General features: G+C 41.1%; 1 protein-coding gene and 1 long non-coding RNA gene across 2 annotated transcripts; one reads left to right on the top strand and one right to left on the bottom strand.

The window, feature by feature from the left end:
* The first annotated feature begins 1,476 nt into the window (after positions 1 to 1,476).
* On the top strand, positions 1,477 to 9,709 carry LOC135559659 (uncharacterized). The gene is made up of 3 exons (XR_010458499.1): positions 1,477 to 2,833; positions 5,439 to 5,523; positions 6,955 to 9,709. It is a non-coding gene; the product is annotated as an uncharacterized LOC135559659 (long non-coding RNA).
* On the bottom strand, positions 9,246 to 11,819 carry LOC115141534 (mRNA decay activator protein ZFP36-like). The gene is made up of 2 exons (XM_029680481.2): positions 11,697 to 11,819; positions 9,246 to 11,415 (listed from the first exon to the last, which is right to left on the bottom strand). Exons 1-2 carry the CDS (start codon positions 11,727 to 11,729, stop codon positions 10,354 to 10,356), a joined length of 1,095 nt encoding a protein of 364 aa, XP_029536341.1. The 5' UTR covers positions 11,730 to 11,819; the 3' UTR covers positions 9,246 to 10,353.
* Between the last annotated feature and the right edge of the window lie 1,000 nt (positions 11,820 to 12,819).

Genomic DNA, 12,819 nt, shown 5'->3' with positions numbered 1-12,819 from the left:
TTCTTGCTCACAGATACAACTGAAGAAATGTAGAATTTACATAAATAAGAATGGCAAAACACTAATTAAAAACACACAAAATGTGATATACAGCGCATTCGGAAAGTATTCAGACACCTTCCCATTTTCCACATTTTGTTACGTTACAGCCTTTTTTCCTACAAAATATTTACTAATTATAAAACCAAAATCCAACAGAAACCCCTTATTTACATAAGTATTCAGACCCTTTGCTGTGAGACTCGAAATTAAGGTTTCCTTTGATCATTTTTGAGATGGTCCTATAATTTGAATGGAGTCCACCTGTGGGAAATTCAATTTATTGGACATGATTTGGAGAGGCACACACCTGTCTATAAAAGTCCCACAGTTGACAGTGCATGTCTGAGCAAAACCAAGCCATGAGGTCAAAGGAATTGTCAAAAGGCACTTAAAGGACACTCAGACCATGAGAAACAAGATTCTCTGGTCTGATGAAACAAAGAATGAACTCTTTGGCCTGAATGCCAAACATCACGTCTGGAGGAAACCGGGCACCATCCCTACGGGGAAGCATGGTGTTGGCAGCATCATGCTGTGGGGATGTTTTTCAGTGGCAGGGACTGGGAGACTAGTCAGGATCGAGGGACAGATGAACAGCAAAGTACAGAGAGATCATTGATGAAAACCTGCTCCAGAGTGCTCCGGACCTCAGACTGAGGAGAAGGTTCACCTACCAACAGGACAACAACCCTAAGCACACAGCCAAGACAACGCAGGAGTGGCTTCGGAACAAGTATCTGAATGTCCTTGAGTGGCCCAGTCAGAGCCCGGACTTGAATCCGACCAAACATCTCTAGAGAGAAATTAAAATAGCTGTACAGCGACGCTCCCCATCCAACCTGACAGTGCTTGAGAGGATCTGCAGAGAAGAATGGGAGAAACTCCCCAAATACAGGTGTGCCATGCTTGTAGTGTCATATGCAAGAAGGATTGAGGCTGTAATTAAATCAAATCAAATTGTATTTGTCACATACGCTGAGTACAACAGGTGAAGACCTTACCGTGAAATGCTTACTTTCAAGCCCTAAACCAACAATGCAGTTCAAGAAATAGAGTTAAGAAAATATTTACTAAATAAACTGAAGTAAAAAATAAATGAACAACAACGAGGCTATATACAAGGGTTACCGGTACCGAGTCATTGACCGGAGGTACAGGTTAGTCGAGGTAATTTGTACATGTAGCTATGGCTAAAGTGACTATGTATAGATAACAAACAGCGAGTGGGGGGGGGGGGGGGGTCAATGTAAATAGTCTGGGTGGCCATTTGATTAATTGTTCAGCAGTCTTATGGCTTGGGGGTTGAAGCTGTTATCGGGAGCCTTTTGGACCTAGATTTGGCGCTCCGGTACTGCTTGCCGTGCGGTAGCATAGAGAGCAGTCTGTGACTTGGGTGACTGGAGTCTTTGACAGTCGCCAACTATATAGGTCCTGGATGGCAGGAAGCTTGGCTCCAGTGATGTACTGGGCCGTACGCACTCCCCTCTGTAAACGCCTTACGGTCGGATGCCAAGCTGTTGCTTTACAGAGGGTAGTGCCAAAGGCCTGAATACTTTCCGAATGGACTTTAAACAGAATACAGAAACATTACAGGATATTTTTTTTATGGTGGAAATTGAAATGTTAAAATGTGATTGTAAAAAATGAAATGTTTGCGAAAACCATTTAAGAGCGAGAGTTATTACACAGTGTCACACCCTGACCTTAGAGAGCCTGTTTATTTCTCTATTTGGTTAGGTCAGGGTGTGATCTGGGTGGGCATTCTAGTTTTCTATTTCTTTGATGGCCGGGTATTGTTCCCAATCAGAGGCAGCTAGCTGTCTATCGTTGTCTCTGATTGGGAACCATACTTAGGCAGCCTATTAGTTGCTGTATTAGCCCTGCAGAACTTTATGTTCATTGATCTTTTGTTGTTTTTTTGGTGTTCATCTAAAATAAAGAAAGATGTCCACTTTCCATGCCGCGCTTTTCATTCCGACGACGGACGTAACATACAGTCTGACAGCAGCGGGTAGATTGGCATTTTCGCAGGCAGTTCGTACGAGCGGTTATACAGGACAGGTCGTGGGTGTTTCTCAGGGCGCACCGCAGACTGCTCTCACCTGCTCTGCAGTGGCGGGGGCCGTGGTTGGGCTGCTCCACCTCTGGGGATGAGCCTCAAGGCCCTCTTCTGTGCCCTGTCTAGTCGGGCCTGCTGCTTTTTACTGCATCCGCCCTTTTATCATTTGTTACAGGCTGTTTTTAAGGACATGTAAATGGGGCTCATTTGGACAACATCCCTCTTTTATTGATTTGCGCTGGCTGCGCCAGGCCGCATCTGAATGCATATGGACGTCTGTAAAATGTCTCAAATGTCTGATCAATTAAAATCTTCCCTGTCATGTTTTCCGGCACCAATGGCATATGGGTTTTTATTAAGATTTTAGAATATTTGCATGAAAATCTGTCTCCAATTGGATGGGAACCTAGCTATAGACACCCTAAATACTCTGGCAAGTGCGTATGCCTGCACATCATGGTTCACCAACAGCCCCAAACATCTAAAGAATAAGCTACCAGCCAAACAAGCTTGGAAGAATTGTACCTAAACTCCCCCCTCACACTCATCTCGAGATTGAGCATTTTTTTTCACCTCAATCTCTGTAATGTGTCTGTATCTCTGTAATGTGTCTTGTATCTATGTAATTGTTTATGTGTTCATGCAAAACATAGGGACCACAATGTAAGGGATCTCGTCCTCCTCCTCCTCTGAGGAGAAGCGAGAAGGATCGGAGGACCAAAACACAGCGTGGTAAGTGTCCATACTGTTTATTTTAAAACATAAACTGAACACTACGAAATACAAAACAATAAATGTGAAATGAACGAAACAGTCCCATGTGGCGACAAACACTGACACGGAAGACAAACACCCACATCCCAAAACTGAAACCCAGGCTACCTAAGTATGATTCTCAATCAGGGACAACAATTGACAGCTGTCTCTGATTGAGAACCATACTAGGCCGAACTCAAAAACCAACATAGAAAAACAAACAGACTGCTCACCTCAACTCACGCCCTGACCATACTAAACCAAAGACAAAAGCAAAGGAACTAAGGTCAGAACGTGACACACAATGAAAATAAGTCCCTGAATGTATTGCGCAATCTCAGTCACTTAAGAAAATCTTTATGTATTTATGTATTTGTTTTTACTGACAAATAAAATCAATCAAACAATCAATCTATGAACGGAAAGAGACGTCCGTCACAAAAGGCCAAAAAGTTGAATGACTTTCGGAGATTGTCAAGCCAAGCCTTCGATACTGGGGAAGCCTACAAGGTAGGGAGGGATGTCACGATCGTCGTATGAAGCGGACCAAAGCGCAGCGTGGTATGAATGCATTCTTTTATTCAATGGCGAAAAACACGACGTAAACTGAACAAGCTAACAAAGCAACAAACGAACGTGACTGCTAATGAAACATAGTGCTAACATGCATCTAGACATAGACAAACTAGACACACAACATAGAATGCCCACCCAGCTTACGTCCTGACCAATACTAAAACAAGGAAAACACAAAAGAACTATGGTCAGAACGTGACTGCTAATGAAACATAGTGCTAACATGCATCTAGACATAGACAAACTAGACACACAACATAGAATGCCCACCCAGCTCACGTCCTGACCAATACTAAAACACAAAAGAACTATGGTCAGAACGTGACAAGGGATGTGTTTTCTGTTTGTCAAAATTGACATAGTCTTTTTTTATTGTGGTGTTGAAAATGCAAACCATGATTTTGAAGTCCCCGAAGGCGGTATTCTTTGTTTATTGGTTGTGTTGGTGCATTGGCATGGAAACCTGTTGGTGGAAAATTCCTTTCATATATTTTACACAATTATAAATATGGCATCAAAATGTTGAAAGTCTGATTTCCCCCCTAGCTGATCATTGTGTGCCAGCTGGCTCTGATCATAGTGTAATGAGACAGGCAGGGAGAGTGAGCTCATCGGTGGTGGTCGGGGAACCTTCTGGCCCATACCCCTGCATGGTATCAACAGTGCCACAATGGCATGTTGAAGTGGCAAAGTCGATATCCATATTTATAAACACAGGGTTGCTACAGTTGTTGTTTTTGGTCGTAAACATTATTTTTAGTTAATTCTATAATGGGGGAGGGTGTTACATTTCTTTTACAGACAAAGGGAGGGTCATGCAGATTTTTTTTTTTTTACGTTGGCGACACCTTGAGTTGAACCCCCCACCACCACCACCACTACATTTCAATCTGTCCCGTACAATAGCCTGTATCCCATGGCCTGACTTCCCGCATAACACCCAGTGAATGAAGTCAACACACCACAAAGTCCAAAGTCTTCAATGGAGCTCCCTCAGATTAACTTGATTCATAAAGCCAAACACATTTAAAGCCCATTTCCTAACTCTCTGATTCTTTAGTCAATTTCCCCCATTGTTCAGGTATTTGTTTAGCTTAAACACTTGGCTCAAAGATGTGCCAACTGCCTATACACACACCTGCCAAAATACACGTTCAATATAAAGTACCTTTGATTTGACTTGGGTGAAGTTTTATAGACAGCCCTGAATGATTATAATAGCATAGGGAGTGCACCGTTCAACCTTGAACGTGCCTGACTCCAAATACAAAACTGTAGCAGTGCTTAATAAATGTGACTGTTGCAATAACTTCTCCATAGCTCATATTGCTGTGCCCACATGCTCCACATTAGATATGTAAGAATTCTCCCTCTGTGTTGTTCTTGGCCGGAGGAGACTTGATAGGATTTGACACTGACTTGCATCGGCAGAATAGAAACCAGACTTGTTTCCATGACGCTGAGCACGCCTGTTTCAAGAGACTTTTGCAATTAATCTTGTCTTGCCTCAGTAACTTGTGCAAATAGACCAGTTCTACCTTTGAACTGCTGCTCTAGCAACCACCTCTCAGCAAACGTTGATAGAGAGTGGTTCAAACTGACTGCTCTCAAACGGTTCACATTGCGGTGCTCCTGAATGAACTTTCCTAGTGTTTCTATAGAAAGTTTGCCTGTTCGTGTTTGTTACTGTACGTAGAAGGATGTGTTTTAGGGATGTCTTTTTTTTTTAAATGGAAAGACATTAGATACCTTGTTCAAAACATTGCTTTTAGTCATACTTTAGCCATACGTGTTTTTAGATGCCCTGTCTGCCAAACAAAACAATGTCCACACTAGCAAATGTTTTATTCAAATGATTTTTTGGTTTTGTAAGGCTTCACTGTTTCCTAATAGTAGACTGTCTATTAGGCCTACTATTTCCTGTTTGCTTGTGGGGGTGGGTCTTGACGGTCCACAATGACGCTGATGGAGTAATGTATTTTGTTTATATTTTATCTCTTTCTAGTGGTTAAACATTGATGTTGGGAGGGGTTTTGGCCTCTGATTATGGATCTGCTTGTCTGCACTAAGACAACCCTGCCAGGGCACAGGTAAAACCCACTCTGCCAGAGGAAACCTTATGCTTAAAATAAGACTTTTCTGATCCCATTGTCCTTCCTCTGTCCACATTACGAGGTTCTGTAAGAACAGTTATTCTTTTGGGTTTAGGCCACAAGGCAAAGTGAGTTATTGCAGACCCCTAGAGGTCTCTAAAGGCATTGCAAGAAGGAATGGGGGTTAGGATCAGTTTGCCATGCTAATAAATCATCATACTGTCAGTCCAGAATAGATAGCCCCAGAGCTTGCCAGCTTGTAGTCCATAAAAATTTAAATGAGTCACGACTGGTTCGTTCAGCCATTCCTATGGGGAAAGAATAGGGTTTTGTCATAAACCCCGAAAATGAGGTCTGAGGTAAACACAGGCTTAGGATCCCATCTTCTAAGTTTGTTCTATCAGATAATATCAGTCAGTTAACATGGCCTTTATAAATTATGAAGCCTTTATGTGCTTTAGATGCTTGTTTTGAATACAGAAATGCTTCAAAGTTCCCCAAAAGTTAAGTTCGCTGATGAAGATTATCTCATAGAACAAAATGTAATAAATCTCCTAGGCCTGTGTTAACTACAGACGTTATTTTTGGCGTTTATCCCCCCCAAAAAAACATTCATTTCCCCATAGGCTTTGGCCAACGAGCCATGTTGGAGTTAGTGCCTACAGAAAGACAGCATTAGTAACGCTCACTATAATATTACTTTATCAGTTATTCTGGATACAATACAAATCAAATCTGTACTAAGGTATAACTGTTGAGACTTGGAATCAGATCGGAGTAGAGCATTTGGGATTCATTTGTGACTCACCATGTGACCATTTCTACAGAACTGGGTCCATTACACAAGGTGTGATGGAGTTTATCATAGACAGTAAATATATCCTCCTTGGCAGGAATCTACAAAACCTATATAAACTAGCATAATGCTCACATTAACAATTGATCAAAATGCCAACTAAAGATAGGGATTTCACTATCCATTCCGAAAGATAAAAGGCTAAAATAAACGAAAGAAACACACTATATGCGGCATTACACTGTTGCGGTCCAAACCGCAATGCATGCTCCACCAGCTGTCTATGTTTGCAGTGTGAGGCCATGCCAAACCTAGAGAAAACACACTGCCCGTTTTGTGCTCTGTGTTGGTCATTTGATTTTACTGGACGGCCTCTGTTGTTATGGCAACGCATCCTGTGTCTGTAAGGACAAGAGAAACTAAATGGACTGTGAATTGATTTCTTTATTGATGTGACTGATGGCCTGCAATCACAGTTCCCCTATGGTAGGTGTTTTTGTGTAACGGCATGGTCTTCCTAGGGGTGTTGTGAGGCGGTCCTCTGGTCTTGCATTCTAAGGTCTTGGTTGAAATACAGAGAAAATGTAATGGCAAGATCATCTGTATTGACAGAAAGATGTTCTATTCTTCAGATCAAACTTGAACTTCCTCCTTGTCAACTGACACCTCAACTACCCATCTTGAGGAAGAACAGAAGAGGAAAGGGGAAGTGGGAAAGGCAACAAATGAATAGATGGTGTGAATTTGTCATATCCTTTACCTCACTTGTAGCTGTCACAATTAGATACGCTGCGGTTTCAACAACGCTGTTTATCTCGTGCATCAACCACTGAGTGGGGGTCACTTTCCTTAAGCTAGAAGTGAAAACCACTCTCGCAGCACCATGCAAGATTACATTACCTTAACAAATAACAATAGCTTTTGCTCTCATTCTATAGTATGCGGGCAATGTATGTCTATGTGGACAAATTGTTGCAGCTATTCATCTGTCTGTATTGGTGACCTGTTCAAAGGTTGTGTTTTCCCTACAGATGGATTAGGGCTATGTACGTACATGCATAGATAACTGATCTCAGGACAGGTTTATCTGGAAGTGTTAGCCTTTAGCACTGTTTCTTCACTGCTGATTGCATTGACAGTGAGAAGATAGCATATCCAATCCATAGGCGTAGCCTGATTTGTATTAGTAGGCTATTCCCAGCCACCTCTCATTTAGAGTAAATGGCAAACTGAAAACCATATGAACTTGGTAGCATATAGGGTCACAAAGCTACTGGTAAATTTACCAAAGTTACCGTAATATTCAGTCATTTTAGTAATTAACAGAAAATGATGGCAATCCAGCATAACTTTATTATATCTGTTTGTACATATTGTCCATGAGTTTCTAGTTGATAGAGCAACTAGTGAAAGTAGAGCATTTGGGTCCAAATGGACCCATTTTCAAGTGAAAATAGCCTAAATAATGGAAAAATAATCTAATTAACAAGGGCTTCATTTTCAATGAACTCTGCAACTCTTCCAACTATTGACTTTTTTCACAACTGCCACCAGTTTGATGCCAAAGCATTGACACCTACATATTGACATAGTAAAATAAATGTTTGTAAATTTTTTTTTATTTATAATTAAAAAGGGTATTTCATGCTGAAACTCTCATATTAATCACCAATGGTATTCAAGTTGATTGTTTAGATTTAGCATAATGTTTTACAGCTTTGCCATTCTTTTTAAGATTTTAAAATCACCTCATTCAATTATTTCACATATTTGACATGCAATAAGGCCGCACAGAGGGCCAGAGATTATTACAGACACGTGGAAATCTGAAAATCTCAAAAGGGCCACTAGATGTCTTTTGATAGATTACATAAAATCCTTGAAAGATAAAGAAATTCTAAAGTTTCCAGTAATATACCCAACCTTTTTAACTCTAGTAGCACGTCTGCGTTCAGGTTTGCTTTTTGACCCCTTCCTTATTCTTGGAGAAGGAATTTCAGATGATCCCATCAGAAATGTGCAGCGTATAGACTTTTGAAGGCCTTACTGGATTGAGGAAAAGTAGGCTATTGAAGTAGTGAGGTTGACTTAACACTATAAACCTCACATTTCAAATACAAGGTTTAAGGAAGTGTTTGCATTGCTCTTCGTGTCCATCCTGTGTCCATATATTAAAAACTTCTCAATAAAACCTTGTCAGCTATCCTTACATGAAGGGACAAATTTGCAAAAGGAGATTTCTGGAGTTCACTGGTAATACAAGGCCTTTCTGATGCAATCCAGTCACATCTGACATCATAAAAATGGATACCCATTTGGGGATAAGAATGGCAAGTATTGGTGCACACTCAAGTGTATACAGAGCAGAGGAAAGACGGGTAACCGTGGCAACCTTGCCAGTGAGTAAACACAAGGGTGAGCACAGGGCGTCCTAAGAGAGGAATGTCAAATATGCACAGGCACTTGACCACACAGCTAGGTTACAGCTCAGCTCCCTATCTAATGGTCAACACACCAACTTCAGTATATCCACATGGCTAGTTATGAAACGGAGCTCAATGCATGCAGGATAAGGACTAAGTTGTTGTTTTGGGTCAAATGCCTTCAGTGACTGACAGTATTTGGGGCCAAATACAATATCACCCATTTGTGTTGACATAGCAGCCATGTATAGATAGACATAGACTGGTTTCTCACAGCGAGAAAACGAGGGTATAGACTGGTTTCTATTTTTGTATTGTTTAAGCACAAAATACAGTTTGATAATATGATAAGTTATGTGTGTATCTTTGCATAAACCATGTATTCTGCCCTCATATAGCCTCGGTTTGTGTTGTCATCAAGTAGTGAGGAATGTTTGGCTTATTGAATCAAACTTGAAGCAAGCTGTAAAACAGACAAAAAGACCATTAAATGCAAGGAATTACATTTCTTTATCATTTTCATTTATTTCTCCTGTTCAGGCGATCAAAAAATAAATTCATACTTTTTTTCTTAATAATTCACACATCGTTTTCACAGACCCTGACATGTTCTTGATAAATAAGTACAAAATACATTGGTATTAACACAATAAATATCATAATAAATATATTAGTTAAGTCTATACAATTACAAAAAGGCAAATAAGTCAACCTATAGTCTATGGAAATACTGTGATGTTACAGTCCCTGATGAAATAGAAGTCACCTACTACAGTTGAGTAAGACCCAACCAGGGTTGTCAAAACATTATGCAACAAAACAGGTCTCTCAATAAATGGCAAGGCTACACAAATACCCCCTCCTAGATCTGTGACATACACAGACGGCGTACTAGCACCTTCTCACTTTTGTCACAGATGTGTTAAAATATAATGGACCCCCCCCCCCAAAAAAAATGGAAAAACTGCTCTTACACAAAGAATGTAGCAAATGTAGAAAAGTAAGTATAAAGCTTTGGTTAAATGCTACATAGAGAGACTAGTCTCCCAATACCTATTTTAAAGTGCATATCACAGTGAGCGAATGTCTTGTCATTTTTCAAGTCACATTGATGGTTTGAATATTTTCAACAGTTTTTTTGGTATACACATGAATACCAACAGTATGAACAGATCTGACAAATAGTTCTGGCAGCTTACTAAATGGAGGGGAGTCTTTTGTTTCATATGATCATATATTTGAAGGACTAATCGAAGTAATCCAGCTAAAGTAAGGCTATTAGGCCCTTCTCATATTGATTGAGACAGGTAAAGGCACTTAAAACGTCTGTTACTGTCATAACCATCAAGGCCATTTTTAAAGAAAGTAATTAATGGAAGACAAGATGAAAAGTTAAATGAAAATATACATAAGTATAAAAAAATATACATATTTTGATAAGTTTGAGTACCAAATAAATTCCACTGAGCAAGTAATTTACTAATAAATAAACAACAGTATAAAGTGTTGATGCGCATCATATTGATAGGAATTCTGATTTCTGTAAGGAGAACCTTCACAATTGATCGAGGTTCGTGATTTGGATTGTCTCTGTGTGGTTTGGGTTTCCTAGTCAGAGAGTGACAGTCGCGCAAAGACGGTGAGGCGCTTGTTGCCAGCCCCATCAAAGGTGGGGGACTCTGACCCGCTGGTGCTGCCTGTGCTGGTGTAACTATCCCGATCTGAGAGGGAATCTTCAGAAGAGAAGCGCTGGAGGTTTGGCTGGGTGATGTAGACATTGTTGCGGTCCTCCATAGCGTAAGATTTGTTCAGAGTGTTTGGGAAGTTATTTCCGTGGCCACAAACGCAGCGTGAGGGCTTCTGTGGCTCAACTATCATAGGCATGTTGTGGATGTCACCAACACTGGGTCGGCTCTGACAAAACTGAAATGTGTTGCGTTGGGTGTCATTGAACACTGGGGAGAGAATGTCCGCAGGGGGTGGTGACACCGAGGGCGCACGGGTGAAGCCAAGGGGGTCGTGGAGCGCAGGGGGAGGAGAGCTGCGTGATCCCATGAAACCTGCGAAACTGACGCTCTGACGGAGCTGACGTGGGTTCTGATCAGCAAGTGCTTGGTTGTGGAACTTTTGGGTCAAGGGGGTGAGTTTCTCTTCGTGAATGAAGTGACAGCGGGCTCCATATGGGCAGTAGCCAAAGTTGTAAAAGGTGCGACAGGCCTCCGTTTTGTATTTTGGGTGCCTGTATAAACCACGCAGCTCAGGCTCTCCATGGGCAAACTGACACTTGCTCCCATATTTACAGCTTCCGTTCTCCTGGAAACTACGGCACAGTTCGGTTTTGTAACGGTTGGAAGGGAGAGGTGTCGGGTTGTTCAGAGGAGGAAATCCAGGCGGTGGAGGCACTTCATCCAGGGTCTTCATTTTACCGAAGGAGAGGATATTAGATTCGGTTAGACTCATGGAGCGGTCAGGTCTGAAGGAAACTTGTTGTTTACTCGGAGCTATCTTGCTCCAAATGTCAAGTGGCCAGGGGGTATCATCGTTCAGTTGCTCAGAGCTTAGACTGTGTCTCTTTGGTGAGTAGAACGAAGTTGAACTGTTGAGACGAGGTGCCATTGGTTGAATTTGTTGCTGGATGAATGGTTCATCTAAACCAAGATTGATCAGATTCTGTGGAGAGAAATATGACTGTCAATAAATGATCACGTTATGCCCATCCTATAGACTACCCAGGATGCAGAATTGTAGCCTATGCCCAGTTCCCCATTAAGCTTTTAATTATGTTAAATATGTTTTGTGAATATTTCAACATGTAATCAAAGTTGAAAGTAGCCTACAACTTATACAATAGTTGTAGTTGTAGTTTTTTTGTAACGAACCAAAAGCATAACCTAATCTTATGTACCTGATCTGAACAAAAACATACATACAACACAGTGAATAAACCTTACCCTCGTGATAATATCGTCGATCATATCGGACATGCTTCTACGTGTTCTTGTCCTTTGAAACGTTTCAGTTCGCCTGTCACTTTCAGTTGCAAGACACGGGCGATTGCGCTGCGCTGTTAATGCAGTGCCAGCCTTTTTATAGTGTGTCTGGGCTGCAGGCAGGCGGGGTTTCCTGTGCTATTTTCCCGGACACCACTCCCATAAAGTTTCATACACAACTCAACCAACCAAGGTTGCTTTGTTTTTGTATTTTTAGTCAGCTGTGAAATGTTTCAGTTTCACCAACATTCGAACATAAACGCGTCGTACTGACTAGGCTTCGTAAGTCAACAACATAATACGCCCACAAATATTGACACACTTGTACATAATTTGCCTATGTTCATTAGATTTTCAATCACGATGACGACTAGTTTTGTGGTAGTAGGCTATGATTAACTACTTCGTCGCCGGACACATTTTCCCCAAGGCTGTTACCAGAATCACCCCAGACTTTTTCCTCGTTGGTTTCTATGCGTGACACCCGCTCTCTGTTTTTTTGGGGTTTTGTAGAACATCTGTCTTTAATATAATTTCCAGTCTTTACATTCATTTTCCAACAGTTATAGGCTGTCTCTCAAAGGGGGGAAAATACATTTATTTATATATATTTCCTTAGTCTGTAGACGCAAATATGCTCATGTGCGTTATGACAACGTAAAAACACTTGATATAAATCCAGGTAGGTACAATACTTTAGTACGATCAACAAACAACATGATCCAGTAATCAGTCTAGACTTCAAACGCAGGGTTTTTCAGGATATGGTTTAGTTTCTATTTGTGATCATGTAGGCTGAATTAGGTTATGTGACTTCTTCCATCTGTGTTACCGGTAGCCCAAGTATAAACAGGCAATGTGATTACTCGTCCCTCAATAGCAGGAAACTCTTGGATAATGAAAATATGTTTCTGTTTCTGCCATTTAACCAATAATGAAACCCTTGGGTCTATCTCTTGCCTGACATAGCAATTTTCACACACGTGAGAAACGCATCTGAATTTGTGTGGCTAAATACTGAAGACACGAGGCATTAACTCAGGCAGCTATCCACCTTCCAACAACAATAAAGCATGTGCAAGAA

This window comes from Oncorhynchus nerka, linkage group LG14 (genome assembly GCF_034236695.1).
Source record: "Oncorhynchus nerka isolate Pitt River linkage group LG14, Oner_Uvic_2.0, whole genome shotgun sequence".
In the NCBI taxonomy this organism is placed as follows: Eukaryota; Metazoa; Chordata; class Actinopteri; order Salmoniformes; family Salmonidae; genus Oncorhynchus; species Oncorhynchus nerka.
Note: the sequence above shows the minus strand (reverse complement) of the source record. Positions and strands in the feature narration are given on the sequence as shown.